The sequence below is a fragment of the Lynx rufus genome, unplaced genomic scaffold (assembly GCF_022079265.1).
Source record: "Lynx rufus isolate CCGP_SWC_20201006 ecotype Redwood Valley unplaced genomic scaffold, mLynRuf1.p SCAF_14, whole genome shotgun sequence".
Classification (NCBI taxonomy): domain Eukaryota; kingdom Metazoa; phylum Chordata; class Mammalia; order Carnivora; family Felidae; genus Lynx; species Lynx rufus.
The window spans coordinates 39,294,175-39,308,436 of NW_025814828.1; the positions used below are offsets into that span (position 1 = coordinate 39,294,175).

General features: G+C 36.6%; 1 protein-coding gene across 10 annotated transcripts in view; it reads left to right on the plus strand.

Moving 5' to 3' along the window:
• KDM6A (lysine demethylase 6A) overlaps positions 1-14,262 on the plus strand; it is a 207,142-nt gene that overhangs the window by 66,860 nt on the left and 126,020 nt on the right. For all 10 annotated transcript variants that reach the window (XR_006961456.1, XM_047076109.1, XM_047076106.1 and 7 more), the window contains exon 3: positions 3,273-3,381. Coding sequence is in view for 9 of the 10 variants with exons in the window: in XM_047076109.1 (XP_046932065.1) it covers positions 3,273-3,381 (109 nt within the window). In the remaining variant the exon portion in view is untranslated. The remainder of the gene's footprint in view (positions 1-3,272; positions 3,382-14,262) is intronic.

The window sequence follows — 14,262 nt, forward strand, 5'->3', positions numbered from 1 at the left end:
TTCTGTACCTAGCTGGGAGGTTCTTAGTTTACTCTTCTTTGATTCTAGTATTTAATGATTAACTTTATTCTCATTCTCACTGTTTTTTACAGTAGATGATAAGGATTATAGATGTGTAAGCCACTAACTAGAAGAATCCATAGGATGTAAAAGATTTTTGTGAAAAGCATTGTTTATCCCCGGTGAACTCCATTATTTTTACAGGCTTTTCATTTATGAACATGAGAAATTTTACTTTCTTAATATTTAGCATATGGATTAAATATTCACTTGTTTCTAAGCTTTAAAAATTATCCAGCTGTACACTACCCATTAGCCACATGTCTATTTAAAGAGAAATAAAAATTAAAATGATATAATTTAAAAATTCAGTTGTTGACTTCTAGCCATGGTTCAAGTGCTCAATAGCCACATGTGCCTAGTGGATAGTATATTGGGCAGGACAGATTATAGAACATTTTTATCATCATAGAAAGTGCTCTACTGAATGGTGCTGATCTAGATGCAAATGATTTTCATTAAAATTTCTGACTATCCTCACATTAGAGGTAGGATGATTCCTAGAGGAAAGCATAATAATTTTTTAATGGTTTTTATAAGAATAGAAATGGTAGAGGTTAATTATGAAACAATCTAGGAAATAGAAGTAAAAAGAACAAATAAATAATGTTTCTGTATGACTTTGTATTTTTAACATTTGTTTTATAGTCTAGTCCTTTTTTCCCTGTGAACACTGTATGGGGATGATCTTACTTGCGTATACTTCAAGTAAAAACAGCAAGAATATAAAAGCAACTATTTTAACAGGAAATATTTTTGATTTATAGAAGTCTATCTAAACTTTGTTCTAAATCTAAACTATCTATATAGATCTTCTAAGTGTATAATTAGCCTTTTGACTAAAAATGTTATTGTAAAAATACTGTGTTTCATTCTAGATTATTGTATGAGTTAGGAGTATTGGAAATTATCCCCAGTTATTTTCCTTTAAATGCTTTTAAAAAATTGTTAGTATTTGCCTGTATCTAATGCCAGGGTTTTCCTCAGACACTTCAAATAAATTCATGAGGTTTCACTACGAAGTGGTGACACGGGCACTTGGAAACTTTATTCTGACTTTTTGCTCCTCTTCATCTTATTCAATATTTGGCTCTGTCAGCATCATCTTTGACCAGCACTATCTGTTGGTAGGTACATGCTGGCTTTGTTGGAAATGATTATGAACTTGATAGTGAAGCCTGAGTGTATGGGTGGGTAGGCGAATTGAAAGTCTGTCCATTCTGGCTTTTACCTGGTTTTATGCTTCATGATGATCAGAGTTATGTATGGTATTCATTTTAGATGTGTTCCTTTGTTTTATGGGCACTGGAAGATAAGGCAGTAGATCATGGTAGTGGCATCAAGGTATGGCCATAGGACGGGAGTATAGAGTGTTGCCATCTGTTTGCTTATTAGATCATTAAAGAAAATTTCTTTGGATTTATAACTTGAATCCTTTTTTCACTATGGAACCATATTTGCTCATAAAATTTAATGCTGATCAGCCATAAGGAATTATCAGGGAGGAGTAGAAAAAGTTTCTAAATAGCTTACTAAGAGTTTAAGAAGAAAAGATAATAACTATTTTAATGAGTACTTTATTTACAGTTACTCTTTACTTTAAAGTCACTCATTTAATGTAAAATTAAGAATTGTCATGGTGTAGCCCAATAATTTTATGAATTTTTCTGATACTAAAAAGTACTGAAGTAAATTGTATCTTTGTACTTTTAACCATCTGCCAGATAGGATTATATAGGACTTAAATAAAGAGGATCTTGAGATTTCATGCCTCCAAATTATAGTAATTTCTGAGACTTCAGTGTAGCATTCAGAGTCTTAATTACAGGGAAGCAGAATGATTAGTTTTTAGTGATTGTGATTTGGTACATATGCACATGCAGATAGCTAAGAGTGGAATAAGAAATGAAGATAGCCCTTTTGTAAATGTTAGGCTTTAAGGATAGTAGAGTCATCCCAGAATTTGCCTGGTTTAGGATGGCTTCTCCAAACTTGATGTACATTTACGTATGTGCTTTGCATAGGTAAATTTTAGGATAGACATTTTGAGACTCTCCATCAAAAGGCCCTATATTTCACAGGAGAGGAAAAATCAAGAGATTTTGAGTGGTTACTTTGCCCCACATCACATTTTCTTATCTCATCAAATGCTCTTGAAGTGGTAGTGAAAGGATTTTTTGGTAACAGAAGCTATTCTGGTTCTTTTCTTTGTGGGTGCCAAACCTGGGAAGGTACCCAGAGATTTGAGAAATCATATACTTTTTCTTTAGTGACTCCAGGACACCTTATAGCACATAACATTGTAGAGTAAATCATTAGCAGGGAAATTTTGACAAACTGTTGGAAAGCTTGAAACAGTCTTGAAAGAGAGCTTTTACTTATCTGACGAGAAAGTAAAGAAACAATTATTAAGTATCTATGGAGTGTTAAGCACTGTGATAAACCCTTATTGAAGTCTTCTAATTTGAATCCTTTTGTCAGTCCTCTGTTACTAAACCTGAGAGAGAGAAGTTCCCCAGGATCTCCTGTAGCTAATGGCAACTGGAATTTGTCAGGATTCCAGAAGTCTGTTCTTTCCATCGTTCATTTTCTCTTGCAGTATTCTTTATTACAAAAAAAAAAAGTCTCCTTAACATAGTATGTTACTTTTTTTATTTGGTGAAGACATTGTGAGAGTGAGTACATAATGGGTGTATGTGAGGGTAAGACGAAAGACCGGAGTTGGAGTGGGTTTGAAGTATATCATGAGAAGACGTCGCAAAGGCAGTTCATGGTAGCTTAAACTGATAGAGGTTATGACAGAAAGCTATTCAGTATTAATGGTAGCTATTATTACTCTGGAGATTCTGTGAATTCTCACATAATTGAATAAAGTTCTTTCCATCTGCGCAAAAGATGGATATTATTTGTTTATGGCAACAAGGACCACAGTAATAATTTAGATTTATAACTTATGAATAAAGTTATCAAAGTGCTCCTTATCTGGCAACTATTTGTATTTTATAGGTAAGAAAAGTATTTATGCCACAACCAGTGGCTCTTCTAATAAATACTTAGGTATCTAAGGAATGCTGCATGGACTGTGTCTGAGGTAGAAGTGAAATACATTGATTTCTTGGGTGATTGAATGGAGGATATGTGCATTATCTCAGGAAGGAAATGCATTTTAGGGTTTTTCTTTCTTCTTAAATGTTTGTATTTTTTATTTCTAGGCTGTTCGCTGCTACGAATCTCTAATCTTAAAAGCTGAAGGAAAAGTGGAGTCTGATTTCTTTTGTCAATTAGGTCACTTCAACCTCTTATTGGAAGATTATCCAAAAGGTAATTTTTTCCCCTTGTTAATTACTATTTGACTTATATATGTATTGAAAATAATTGTAATTGTTTGTACTCTACTGAGGGAGCTATCATTTTTACTTTTAAGAAGTTGTAAGCTTGTGAACATCCTAAACAATGAGAAAGAAAAATGGGGTAGGAAGAAATGTGAAAAGTTCATGTAACTCTATGTAAATCATCAATAAGTTGACCAGTTAAACTGATAACCACCTATATGTGCACTTCTGTTCTGTTTTGGGAAAAATCCCTGCCCTTTAAAGGTTCTACCATAGTAGAAAGTGAGCCATTGATGGACACTCTGGAGAAGTAACAGAGACTCTGTATTTCTCTTCTTTATCCTGGCTGTAAAACTTTCATTTTAGCTAGAAAATATTTAAATGAAAATCTGATCTGTAGTCATGTTATTGTAAAGGTAAGTAACACAGAGAGGTGATTACATATGAGCTTGAGCACTGGAGAGAACACATTTTTTATTCATTTGAAGTTTTTTTTTCCTGTAAGAAGTGAGTTAAATGACTGAAGGCAGCCCCCGAGATATGTCCTTTTTATAGTACCAAGCTGCTGATGCAGATCATTACTCACTTAGGAAGATAAAGCACCCCCAAATACCACCCACTCCCCCAATACCAAAGGCAGAACCCATAGCAAAGAAAAATTGTATCCTTAGAAACCAGAAAGTTTTAACCTTCTGATGATAGTAAACATCTGAATGCAGAGGAAGTAAACATAGTATGTGTTTAGTGGGCAAAGCAACTGGCAGGTTTCAGGGCTGGAGCGAAGGATCACTGCTGTTTAATATTGATGTTTTATTGTGCCACTTTTTTATTAGGTCAGGTGAACACTTTCCTAACGAATATGCAATTTTTATTTGACACGGGTGTTATATATGAGGTTTGAAGTTAGGTTTCTCTCCCAGCTCATCTCTATTGTTTTTAGTGGCATTATCCTTAACAGATTTTATATATATATATAATCTGTTAAGGATAATATAAGGAATATATATATAAATACCCCTGAGCTTCAGTCTTCTAATCTGAAAAGCAAGAGATAGAAGGATTTGGGGATTGCTCTGTGAAACTGGTTAGTACTTAGAAAATGTCTTCAGGATCCTAGGTATTAATCATTATTTAACACTCTATGTTTTAATTTTAATTAAGGCTAGTAACTCATTTAAAGGAAACTGTTTTAAAAAAGACACAGAAGGGGCGCCTGGGTGGCGCAGTCGGTTGGGCGTCCGACTTCGGCCAGGTCACGATCTCACGGTCCGGGAGTTCGAGCCCCGCGTCGGGCTCTGGGCTGATGGCTCAGAGCCTGGAGCCTGTTTCCGATTCTGTGTATCCCTCTCTCTCTGCCCCTCCCCCGTTCATGCTCTGTCTCTCTCTGTCCCAAAAATAAATAAACGTTGAAAAAAAAAAAAAAAGACACAGAAATCCTGTATAATACAAATTTTTAATGCCACATCTTTTACTTGGAGAGCATGCTAATTTGAAGGCACATAAACAGACCTAGACTTGAAAATTAGGTTTGTATATGGAGGATTGGACAGAGGTTCTTGCTGCTTTGTTGTCATATAGACAGATAGATAGATAGTAGCTTTTAAAACTTTATTAATTTATGAACTTAGCTATATTTTCCATTTATAAAGTGTCTGGCTATGAAGGTAATGAAGAGTCTAGGAATATTTGTTTTGGATGGTTTTTTTTCTTTTTTGGGAGGTGAGGTGGGGGTATGTGGCAACTAGACTGTTGGCAAACTAGCTGGCAGGAGTAATCTAATAAGATGGGAGAAGAGAATGATAACCTTTGAGGATTTTAAGTCCTGGAAAAGAGGTACTCTGAGACCCATTTACTGTCATGTAGATGAACTGGCCATTGATAGCTAGGCAGTAGGTCAATTATTTGTAACAGGAAGGAGAAGAAGGTGGCAGTGGACGCAGTATATTGGTATATTTTTCTATTTTAATATTGTAGTCTATTTTAATATTTTAAGCTGATGGCTTCTGTTTCCTTGATGTTTTTTTAATCCTCCTTGAGTCTTTATTGACCACGTTTCCAAGATTTAAAAAAAAAATTCCTTTCTATATACTAATTGTTGAATTCTTTCTGTCCACTCTTCACCATCTTCCTGTAAGTCCAGAAGTAGAGCCTGTCTCTAGCAGGCCCCTCCACACTCCATCACCACCACCACCACCAGTTTATGGAGACATTTGTTGCCTCGGGCTGCTTCCTCCTCCTCTTTGGAACCCAGTACGAGATGAGAAGCTCTGGCCCCAACCAAATAGGCACTTAATTTTGGAGAAGAGATTATAAACCATGGCTTTTTAGGGAGTAAACGGGAACCATGCAACGAACATGTTGAATAAGCTCCTCAGGTATATGTATGTGGGGGACTTACTGGTCCTGTTATTCTGAAGACAGTTCTTTAATTATGGTCCTGAGTCCTCTTCTTTGTGTGAAATTTTCTGAGCTTGGGGTTCCTTGTGAGAAACTGCTTCTACTTCTGCAGTACAGAATGGTAGAATCTGTTTTGTGTACATTTTGGACTGTGTTTTTTCTGTCCTTACTTGTCATTCTGATCCCATCTTGCTTCCTGTCTTACAGGAATTCCTAAAAATTTCTGATCTGTAGATGGTATACTTTGATTATCATTACTGTTATGGATTTATTCATTAAAAGATATTTCCTGTCTTGTCAGATGAATTTGAAACAGAAGGGAAAAAAGATTTTCTAAAACAGTTTTTTAAAGCCTTTCTGGTTCGTAATTTGTTTGAAGAGTTTGAATTTTTAAAAACAATTTTGATCATCTGATGGGGTCATTTGGCTTCTAGGAATTTCTCCTTATTGTAGGAAAACGAAGGCTCAGTCACACGGCCTATTGCAGGTTGGATTCCTCTGGAGGGAGTTGAGCATTCAGGATATTTAGTAAGGAGGGCCTTTAGGATCAGCACCTGTGGAAGGTAGGGGACCAAGGATTGGATTGGAGAAGAGGGAGGAGTGGACAGAGGTGAGAAATTGAGCTGTCACAGCCTTGGCCAGGTCCGTGGGGAGCCTTGGAGCTAGAATGGCCCTTCAGAGCTATCCCAACTTTGGGGCAAGGTGAACAGGCCTTTATACTCCATCCTTTTGATACTGGATACTGGCCAGCCTGGGAAGGAGTGTGACCTCGGGCAAGGTGGCTCTGCACCTAAGGCAGCTCACTGCTGGAGGCTGTCTGCGGGCAGGACTCCCAGTATTCCTTCCTTGAAGCAGGATTTGAATGGGTTTTCACTGCATCTACCATACCTCCTTGCCACTCCTCACCCCAAAGCTAACCCGTTAACCTTTGCCCAACCAAAGAGCTGATGGAGCTGTTAGACAGGCTGTGTTAAGCCATGGAGATGGGGCGGTGATTTCTCTTCCTTGGGTTGGAAAAGAATCCCAGAGAGCCCTGGGCTGTAGGACAAGCATAGATATTCTTGCGAATATATGTGATGGACCTTAGGAGCAGTTTAATAGAAATCGTGTGTAAGTATCTGTAAATATGTGTGGCAGATTATAGGAAATGATAATCACTAAGTGAAGTAAGTTATTTATAAAATTAAGTAGCAAATTACCTCAGACCACACATCAAAATTATAAGGTAAGAAACTTGGGAGAGAGTAAGAATTCCTAAAGGAAAACAGTTGAAGGAGATCTAATAATTACCCGTTCCTGATATCAGCATGAAAACCTTGAAACTTTAAGTTTCTTTATGGTTCATGGTGAGCTGGGGGTTTTCTTTGAAATTCCTGCCAGGGATTGATTTCTCTCCCTTCCCTCCTTCCTTCAAGTAGTTTGTCATTTTGTTGCATTGTCTGTCACTTGTGGTCAAAATAAATTTTGGTTTTAGTTGCTCAGCAGTTACAGATGTCTAGGGCAAGTTTCCAGCCAAGAGTTGCTAATGTGAAGAGGTCTTAATCAGAGTAGATGAGCTCTCTTTGTCTTCTCTCTGTCTTTCTTGGGTGGAATGACAATACTCCATCCTAAGATATATGAAGTATAAGAACATAGAGTGCATGTTTTCCAGTCATAGATGTTGAGTTTGGCTTCTTCAAAAATTACTGTTTTTGTTTTTTTAATCCTTGCATGGTTCTCTTCATTGTTGTAGCTGTTAGAACTAAAGGTTGTGATTCTTTTAAGAATCTGCTTTGCTTAAACTCCTTTCACTTAGAGAATCATTGGGAATTAGTTTGCATAGTATATATGTTTGCTATACAGTAAAAATTTGTGTTGAGATAGTAAAATAAAATGAAATAAAAACCCAAAGTACTGACCTGAACGGCCGTGTAGTATCCATAGAAAATGAATATTACATATCTCTCTGAAAACCCATTGCGGTTGGGGTGATTGTTCACGCATTGTCATTGTACTCACAGTCATTGCACTCGATTTTTCCACGTGACTTCAGTGTATTGAGTGGTTTTTGAACTGTGATATAAATATATATATTATAATATATATTTAAATATATAAATATAAAAATAAAAAAATATATAAAGATCACCAGTGCCTCCACGCCTTTCATTGCAAATTTGGGAATCCCCGATTTTGCTCAGTCTGCTCATGGCCTAGAATTACAAAATGCACTGTAGAAATACCGAAGGGAGCAAAATAGTCACCATAACCCAGGCTGTCACAAGCCTGTGTCTAGGCAATAAGCACAAGTTGTAGTAGCTTCAAGAACCAGAGAGCTGTAGCAGAACACATTGAAGGGAACACAAAGAAGACATATAGTTGGTGTCTCTTGTAGTAAGCCAGATGTGAGATACTAAAGACCTTGAGGAGTATATTAATTTAATAATGACAAGGAAGCAGTAAGTCTGAGATTTCAGTATGTGCATTAATTTGACTTGAAGGCCTCTGAAGGTGCTGATGTAGTGGTAAAAGGATTGTTTCTTTGCTTTTCCAACTTTCTGTCTGCTTGAATCTGTAATAAATCTTTTCAAACGTGTGGAGAGAGGGGGATGTGGGAACAAAGATCTGTTGTGGTGGATGCTGTTCAGAGGGCTTTTCAAATGTTAACATGTATTTAATATGTATTAATGCTGCATAAAAAGGAAAAGATGGGGGCGCCTGGGTGGCTCAGTCCGTTAAGCATCCAACTCTTGATTTCGGCTCAGGTCAGGATCTTACAGTTCATGAGTTCAAGCCCTGCATTGGGCTCTGTGCTGGTAGTGCAGAGCCTGCTTGGAATTCTTTCTCTCTCTGCCCCTCCCCTGCTCCACACACACTCTCTCTCTTCAAATAAACTTAAGAAAAAGGGAAAAGATGTGTTTTAGGCAATCAGGATTTGAGAAGGCGAAAGGTGCTAGTGAGCTAAGTACATCAGTCATTTATATGAAATGAAATAGTTAATATAAGCTCTCTGAGATACTCATTTATTCCAGGGTATAAATAAAAATTTTTCAGTCAAGCCTCAGATAACAAAACAAAACAAATCAAAGAACTCTTTAGGCAACTGCAGCCTGTTCTGGCCTATAAAGATGGCAGTCAGTACAGCTGACATAGCTTTGTCTCCTTCCAGACCCGCAGACTCATCCACTAGCAGCTAACCTGTAGTGTTATACATTGGGCTACAAATACTGAGTTCTGCCTGCAGTTAGTACATAGCCTAATATTGGGAGTATAGACGGAATTTTAAATCTTTTCCTTCCTTGCATTTCTATCACATCTAACTCTGAAGGCGGCTCCCTTTTTTTCTGGCAAGGCTGTCACCTTTAACTTACATTGTTGTTTCGTTTTATCCTGTGCTGCATATATGGACTCGTCACCAGGCACACCCTCTTTGTTTTGTTTTGACAGTCTTAACCCAAAGCCATAATATTTCCAAGCATGCCGAAGTCGTAAATCTTTCTTAACCCTCTTTACTCCCTACTGTATTTCTCTGGAAATTCGTCTCTCTTTATTTAATTGCAAACAGATTCTATTGTAGCTTTGAACTTCTCTTTTTATTCTTCAGTTACACCTTACTCTTTTATTGAAAAACTCTTAGGCTGCTTGTGATTTCTAAAGAATTAACTAGAATTAAGTGGCTTGATATCCACTCGTCAGGGAAATGCAAATCAGAACTACAGTGAGCAGTCACCTCACACCTGTCGTAGTGGCTAAAATACGACAAGAAATAACAAGTGTTGACAAGGATGTGGAGAAAGAGGAACTCTTGTGCATTGTTGGTCGGAATGCAAACTGGTGCAGCCATTCTAGAAAACAGTAAGAGGTTCCTTAAAAATTTAAGAATGGAACTACCCTACGATCTAGCAATCACACTATGGGGTATTTACCCAAAGAGTAAAAAAACCCCACTAACTCAAAGAGATACATATGCCCCCAGGTTTATTGCAACATTATTTATGATAGTCAAACTATATTTATAATAGTCAAACTATGGAAGCAGCCCAAGTGTCCATCAATAGATGAATGGATAAAGAAGATGTGGTGTGTGTGTATACACATGCACACACACGCACACACACGCACACACACACACTGGAATTTTATTATTCAGCTATAAAAAAAAAGGAATGAAATCTTGACATTGCAACAGCATGGGTAGAGCTAGGGGAGTATATAATGCTGAGTGAATTAAGTCAGTCAGAGAGAGACAAATACCATATGATTTCACTCACATGTGGAATTTAAGAAACAAACGAGCAAAAGGGAACAAAAAAGAGAGAGGCAAACTAACCAAGAAACAGACTCTTAACTATAGAGAACAAACTGGTGGCTATCACAGGGCCAGTGGGTAGGGGGATGGGTGAAATAGCTGATGGGGATTTTTTTGTTTTAAGTAACTAAATCTTTTTTTTTAATGCTTATTTTTTGTGGGAGAGAGAGAGAGTGAGAGAGAACGAACACACAGGGTAGGGGCAGAGAGAAAGGGTGACACAGAATCTGAAGCAGGCTCCAGGCGCTGAGCTGTCAGCACGGAGCCCGACACAGGGCTCAAACCCACAAACTGCGAGATCATGATATGAGCTGAAGTTGGACACTTAACCGACTGAACCACCCAGGCTCCCCAGTGATGGGGATTAAAGAGTATACACTTGTTATGATGAAAAAAATAAAAGGAAATTAAAAAAAAGGCTTAATGTCACAGTCTCTTAGTAAGTGGTGAGGTCAGGATTAGAACACAGGTTTACCTAAAGCTGCTTCTTTCATACTACATCCTATTGCCTTCCTGGGAGCCCTCCTTTGATGATGTTGACCATCTCCTAATTTTAACACAAGTACACTTATTTTAACATTTACACAAATAATATATTTGGTGTTTAAAGAAAAATATTATAAGATACATAACCATGAAAGTTAAATAGCCTGAGAGCTGGAGCCATGTGTTCACATCTGTATTTCACTGTTAGCCACTTAATACTTATGAAACACTACGTGAATGCTTTAATGACCCATTGGTCTTTTATCATCTAGAGGCACTTGTTTTTAAACATTTTTGATGCTTATCTTTTGTAGACTTTTCTATTACAATAAATTTCCAATATTTGAAAACTGAATTAAACTCTGTAACTTTCTTTAACCCTGTGTATCATGTTAATTTCTCCACCTCAAAAATGCACTTTGTAATATTTCAGTTTCCTGAATAAGTGTCTATCATACAGGTAGGAGAATTCTCTGTTGGATGTGTAAACTATTTCTTTCCTGCTATTAACATCATCAGTATATTGTCTATCATTGTAGCTAAATCTTTGTTTTTATTTTTAGAAGGAATACGTTGATGTCCTAGGCTTTACTGAGCAACAGTACACACACACACACACACACACACACACACACACACACACCCTTGAAAAACGTGTTTGAACTGCATAGCTACACTTATATGTGGAATTTTTTCAGTAAATACACTGCAGTACTATAAATGTATTTTCTCTTAGGATTTTATTAACATTTTCTTAACATAGCTTACTTTAAGAATACAGTATATAATACATGTAACATGCAAAATACATGTTAATCGACTCTTTATGTTAAAGCTTTTCAGTCAACAGTAGGCTATTAGTAAAGTTTCTGGGGAGTTGAAAGTTCCATGTGGATTTTCAACTGTGTTGTGCAAGGGTTAACTATTAAAACTTTTGAGTGCTAAATTAAGCTACAAAAAAGTTTTACTAATTTATACTTATAGCACTAGTAGAATGAAAAAGCTGCCTATTTCCTTAACGTTTTCCCAGTTTGGGCTATTTCCATTATTATTATTTAATTTTATCATTTTCATGTATGGAAAATGGTATGTATATAGCGTGGCTATGAAGGACAAATGACTGTGTATAGTACCCTTTTCCCATCTGTATAGGTGATTCTTTTATCCTTGAAAATTTCCTTGTTTCTTCCTCTTCTCCTGTTTTCATGAGGTCAAGGGCCAAATAATGAACATGGGAGAAAGATTAAAGAACACTTAAGTTGTTATAATAGTTAAATTTAACTTGCTTCTCATTGTTTTGTCTTTATTTTTTTCAGGCCTAGCTTCTTTGTTAGTACTTTGACAGTTTTTAAATAATCTTTTAAATTATATATATTTTTTTTAATCCAAAAAGACTACATGTGCTTATTTAAAAATGAAATAAAACTCAAAATTATGCAAAAGTAATTTGAAGTTTGTTCATAAATAAAGTCGCTTCCCAGGATTAAAAAGATGTGAGCTTTGGCAGTTGGTTGATAGCGAGTTGATATTAATTTGTTTTGGGCACATCACTCTTTGTTAGGTGGCAAAAGCAAACAAAAGTTTTGCCTGAAGTAATGTTAAAAAGATTGCCTAGTGGGATGAAGAAGGACTTCTTGAACTGGTGGAGAACTCAGGGATCACAAAGTGAAGATGAGATGATTTAGGGAAGTAAGAGCCTAGTAAGATATATGCTACAGTCATTGTGAAAAAGGTTTAAGCATTATAAGGATGTCCAAACAAATGATTCCCCTTATTCTCTATTAAGGACTTTAGAAAAATGTAGTTGTAGTGGACTAGGAATTCTTTTTCGTGGATAGAGTAACTGACTTAGAGATTTGAAATGATGGCTTTGCTTTGAATAAAAGGATTTCACTAGAGAGACTCTGGTGATGGGCACTTTTATAGTCTTTCGAGTTTGAATGATTTATTTGGATCAGGAATCAAAATATGTTAAGATCTTTTCTTAGAATAGAATGCTAGGTCTAATGGGGTAAAGTAATAATTGTTGAGAAATGTGTAAATGAGTGGAAAGGTAACAAATGCTCATGGAAGGAAATGTGTGATTTACAGATTTATGCTGGCAGTTTGTTGACTTTGAATTTGAGGGTTTATATTTATTTCTTGGTTAATCATATTGTAGTACAGATGCCATGTTTCTCCCAACTGATAGTCACATAGGCTTCAGTTTCAGTTACTTTGGAAGTACCATATTATCTCTTTAAGGGCTCCTCTAATTCTAAAATGTGAATTTTACGAAGTCACATAACATATATTATTAGGTTATTGGAAATACAACCTTCCAAAGTTGTTGGGATTCTATAGCATCGTTAAAAGGACAGTCCAGATTTGACATGGTGACCGGACAAAATTGCTAGAGACTTGGACTTCTGTTGGTTAAGATGTTTTTAGGCTCAAAAGCAAAGACCTGATTCTAGCTTAAATAATAAGCACATTAATCGCCTCCCATAATTGGAAGTTCATAGGTGAGTTGTGTACTAGGCCTAGTTTGAGGTCTAGAAGTATCCAGCTACTTTCCACTTGTTTCTCTTCTATGGGCTTCATACTAAACATAGTTCCCTTTGTGGTGGCATTTGGTGATATATATGCTTCCTTGTTCGCATCCAGCAGTAGAGGGAGAATACCTTTCCCATGACTGTCTTTTATAAATCAGTGATGATTTCTGGACATGAACCTTGTTTGACTATTCTCTTCCAGCTAGTTTGATAAATAAGTTGGTTTACTTTTCTTTTTAGAAGACCATTAATCAATGACCTTTATGAACTAGCACAAATCATGTGTGAACAACTAGAAAATGCAGGATGATTTGCAATCAGCTTTTCACCAAAACTGGATGTGCTTCCAAGGATAGGTTGGTTGGCATCATCTTTATGCCAAAAGATGAACATTATTTAAGTTACTTATTCAGATATGTAATGATGTTTTTGGGTAATGCTTCTCTAATTTGAACTTGCTTAGAAAGTTCTCTGGATTGTATTCATATATATTTTGGCTGTTTACTGATAAACAGTATGGAAGCATTATACATGTACTTCTAGAAAATGTTAATTTCCATTTCCCTCCATTTTTATCATTGTAAAATTTTATTGCATTTGTTAAATCTTATTTGAAAAATCCAAGTCTTTTTTTAATTGAGGTATACTTGATGTATACCATTAGATTCAGATGCTGTACAGCATAATGGTTCAATATATACATTGCAAAATCACAATAAGTAGTTAACATCCATTACTGTACATAAATGTTTTTTTCTTGGGGTGCCTGGGTGGCTCAGTCGGTTAAGCGTCCAACTCTTGGTTTTGGCTCTGGTCATGATCTCACGGTTCATGAGCTCAAGTCCCCATGTTGGGTGCTGTGCTGATGGAGTGGAGCCTGCTTGCGATTCTCCCTCCCTCCTTCCCTCTCCCCCTCCCCTTCTCTCCCTCCCCCTCTCTCCCTCCCCCTCCCTCCCCCTCTTCCCGTCCCCCCTCCCCTCTGCCCTCCATCTCCTCTGCATGCTCTCTCTCAAAATAAATGAACATTAAAAAATTTTTTTTCTTGTGATAAGAACTTTTAAGATTTACCCATCAACTTTCAAATTTGTGGTACAATATTAACTGTAGTCAACCATGCTGTACATCACACCCTCCATGACTTGTTGCTCATCAATTAAAAAAATTT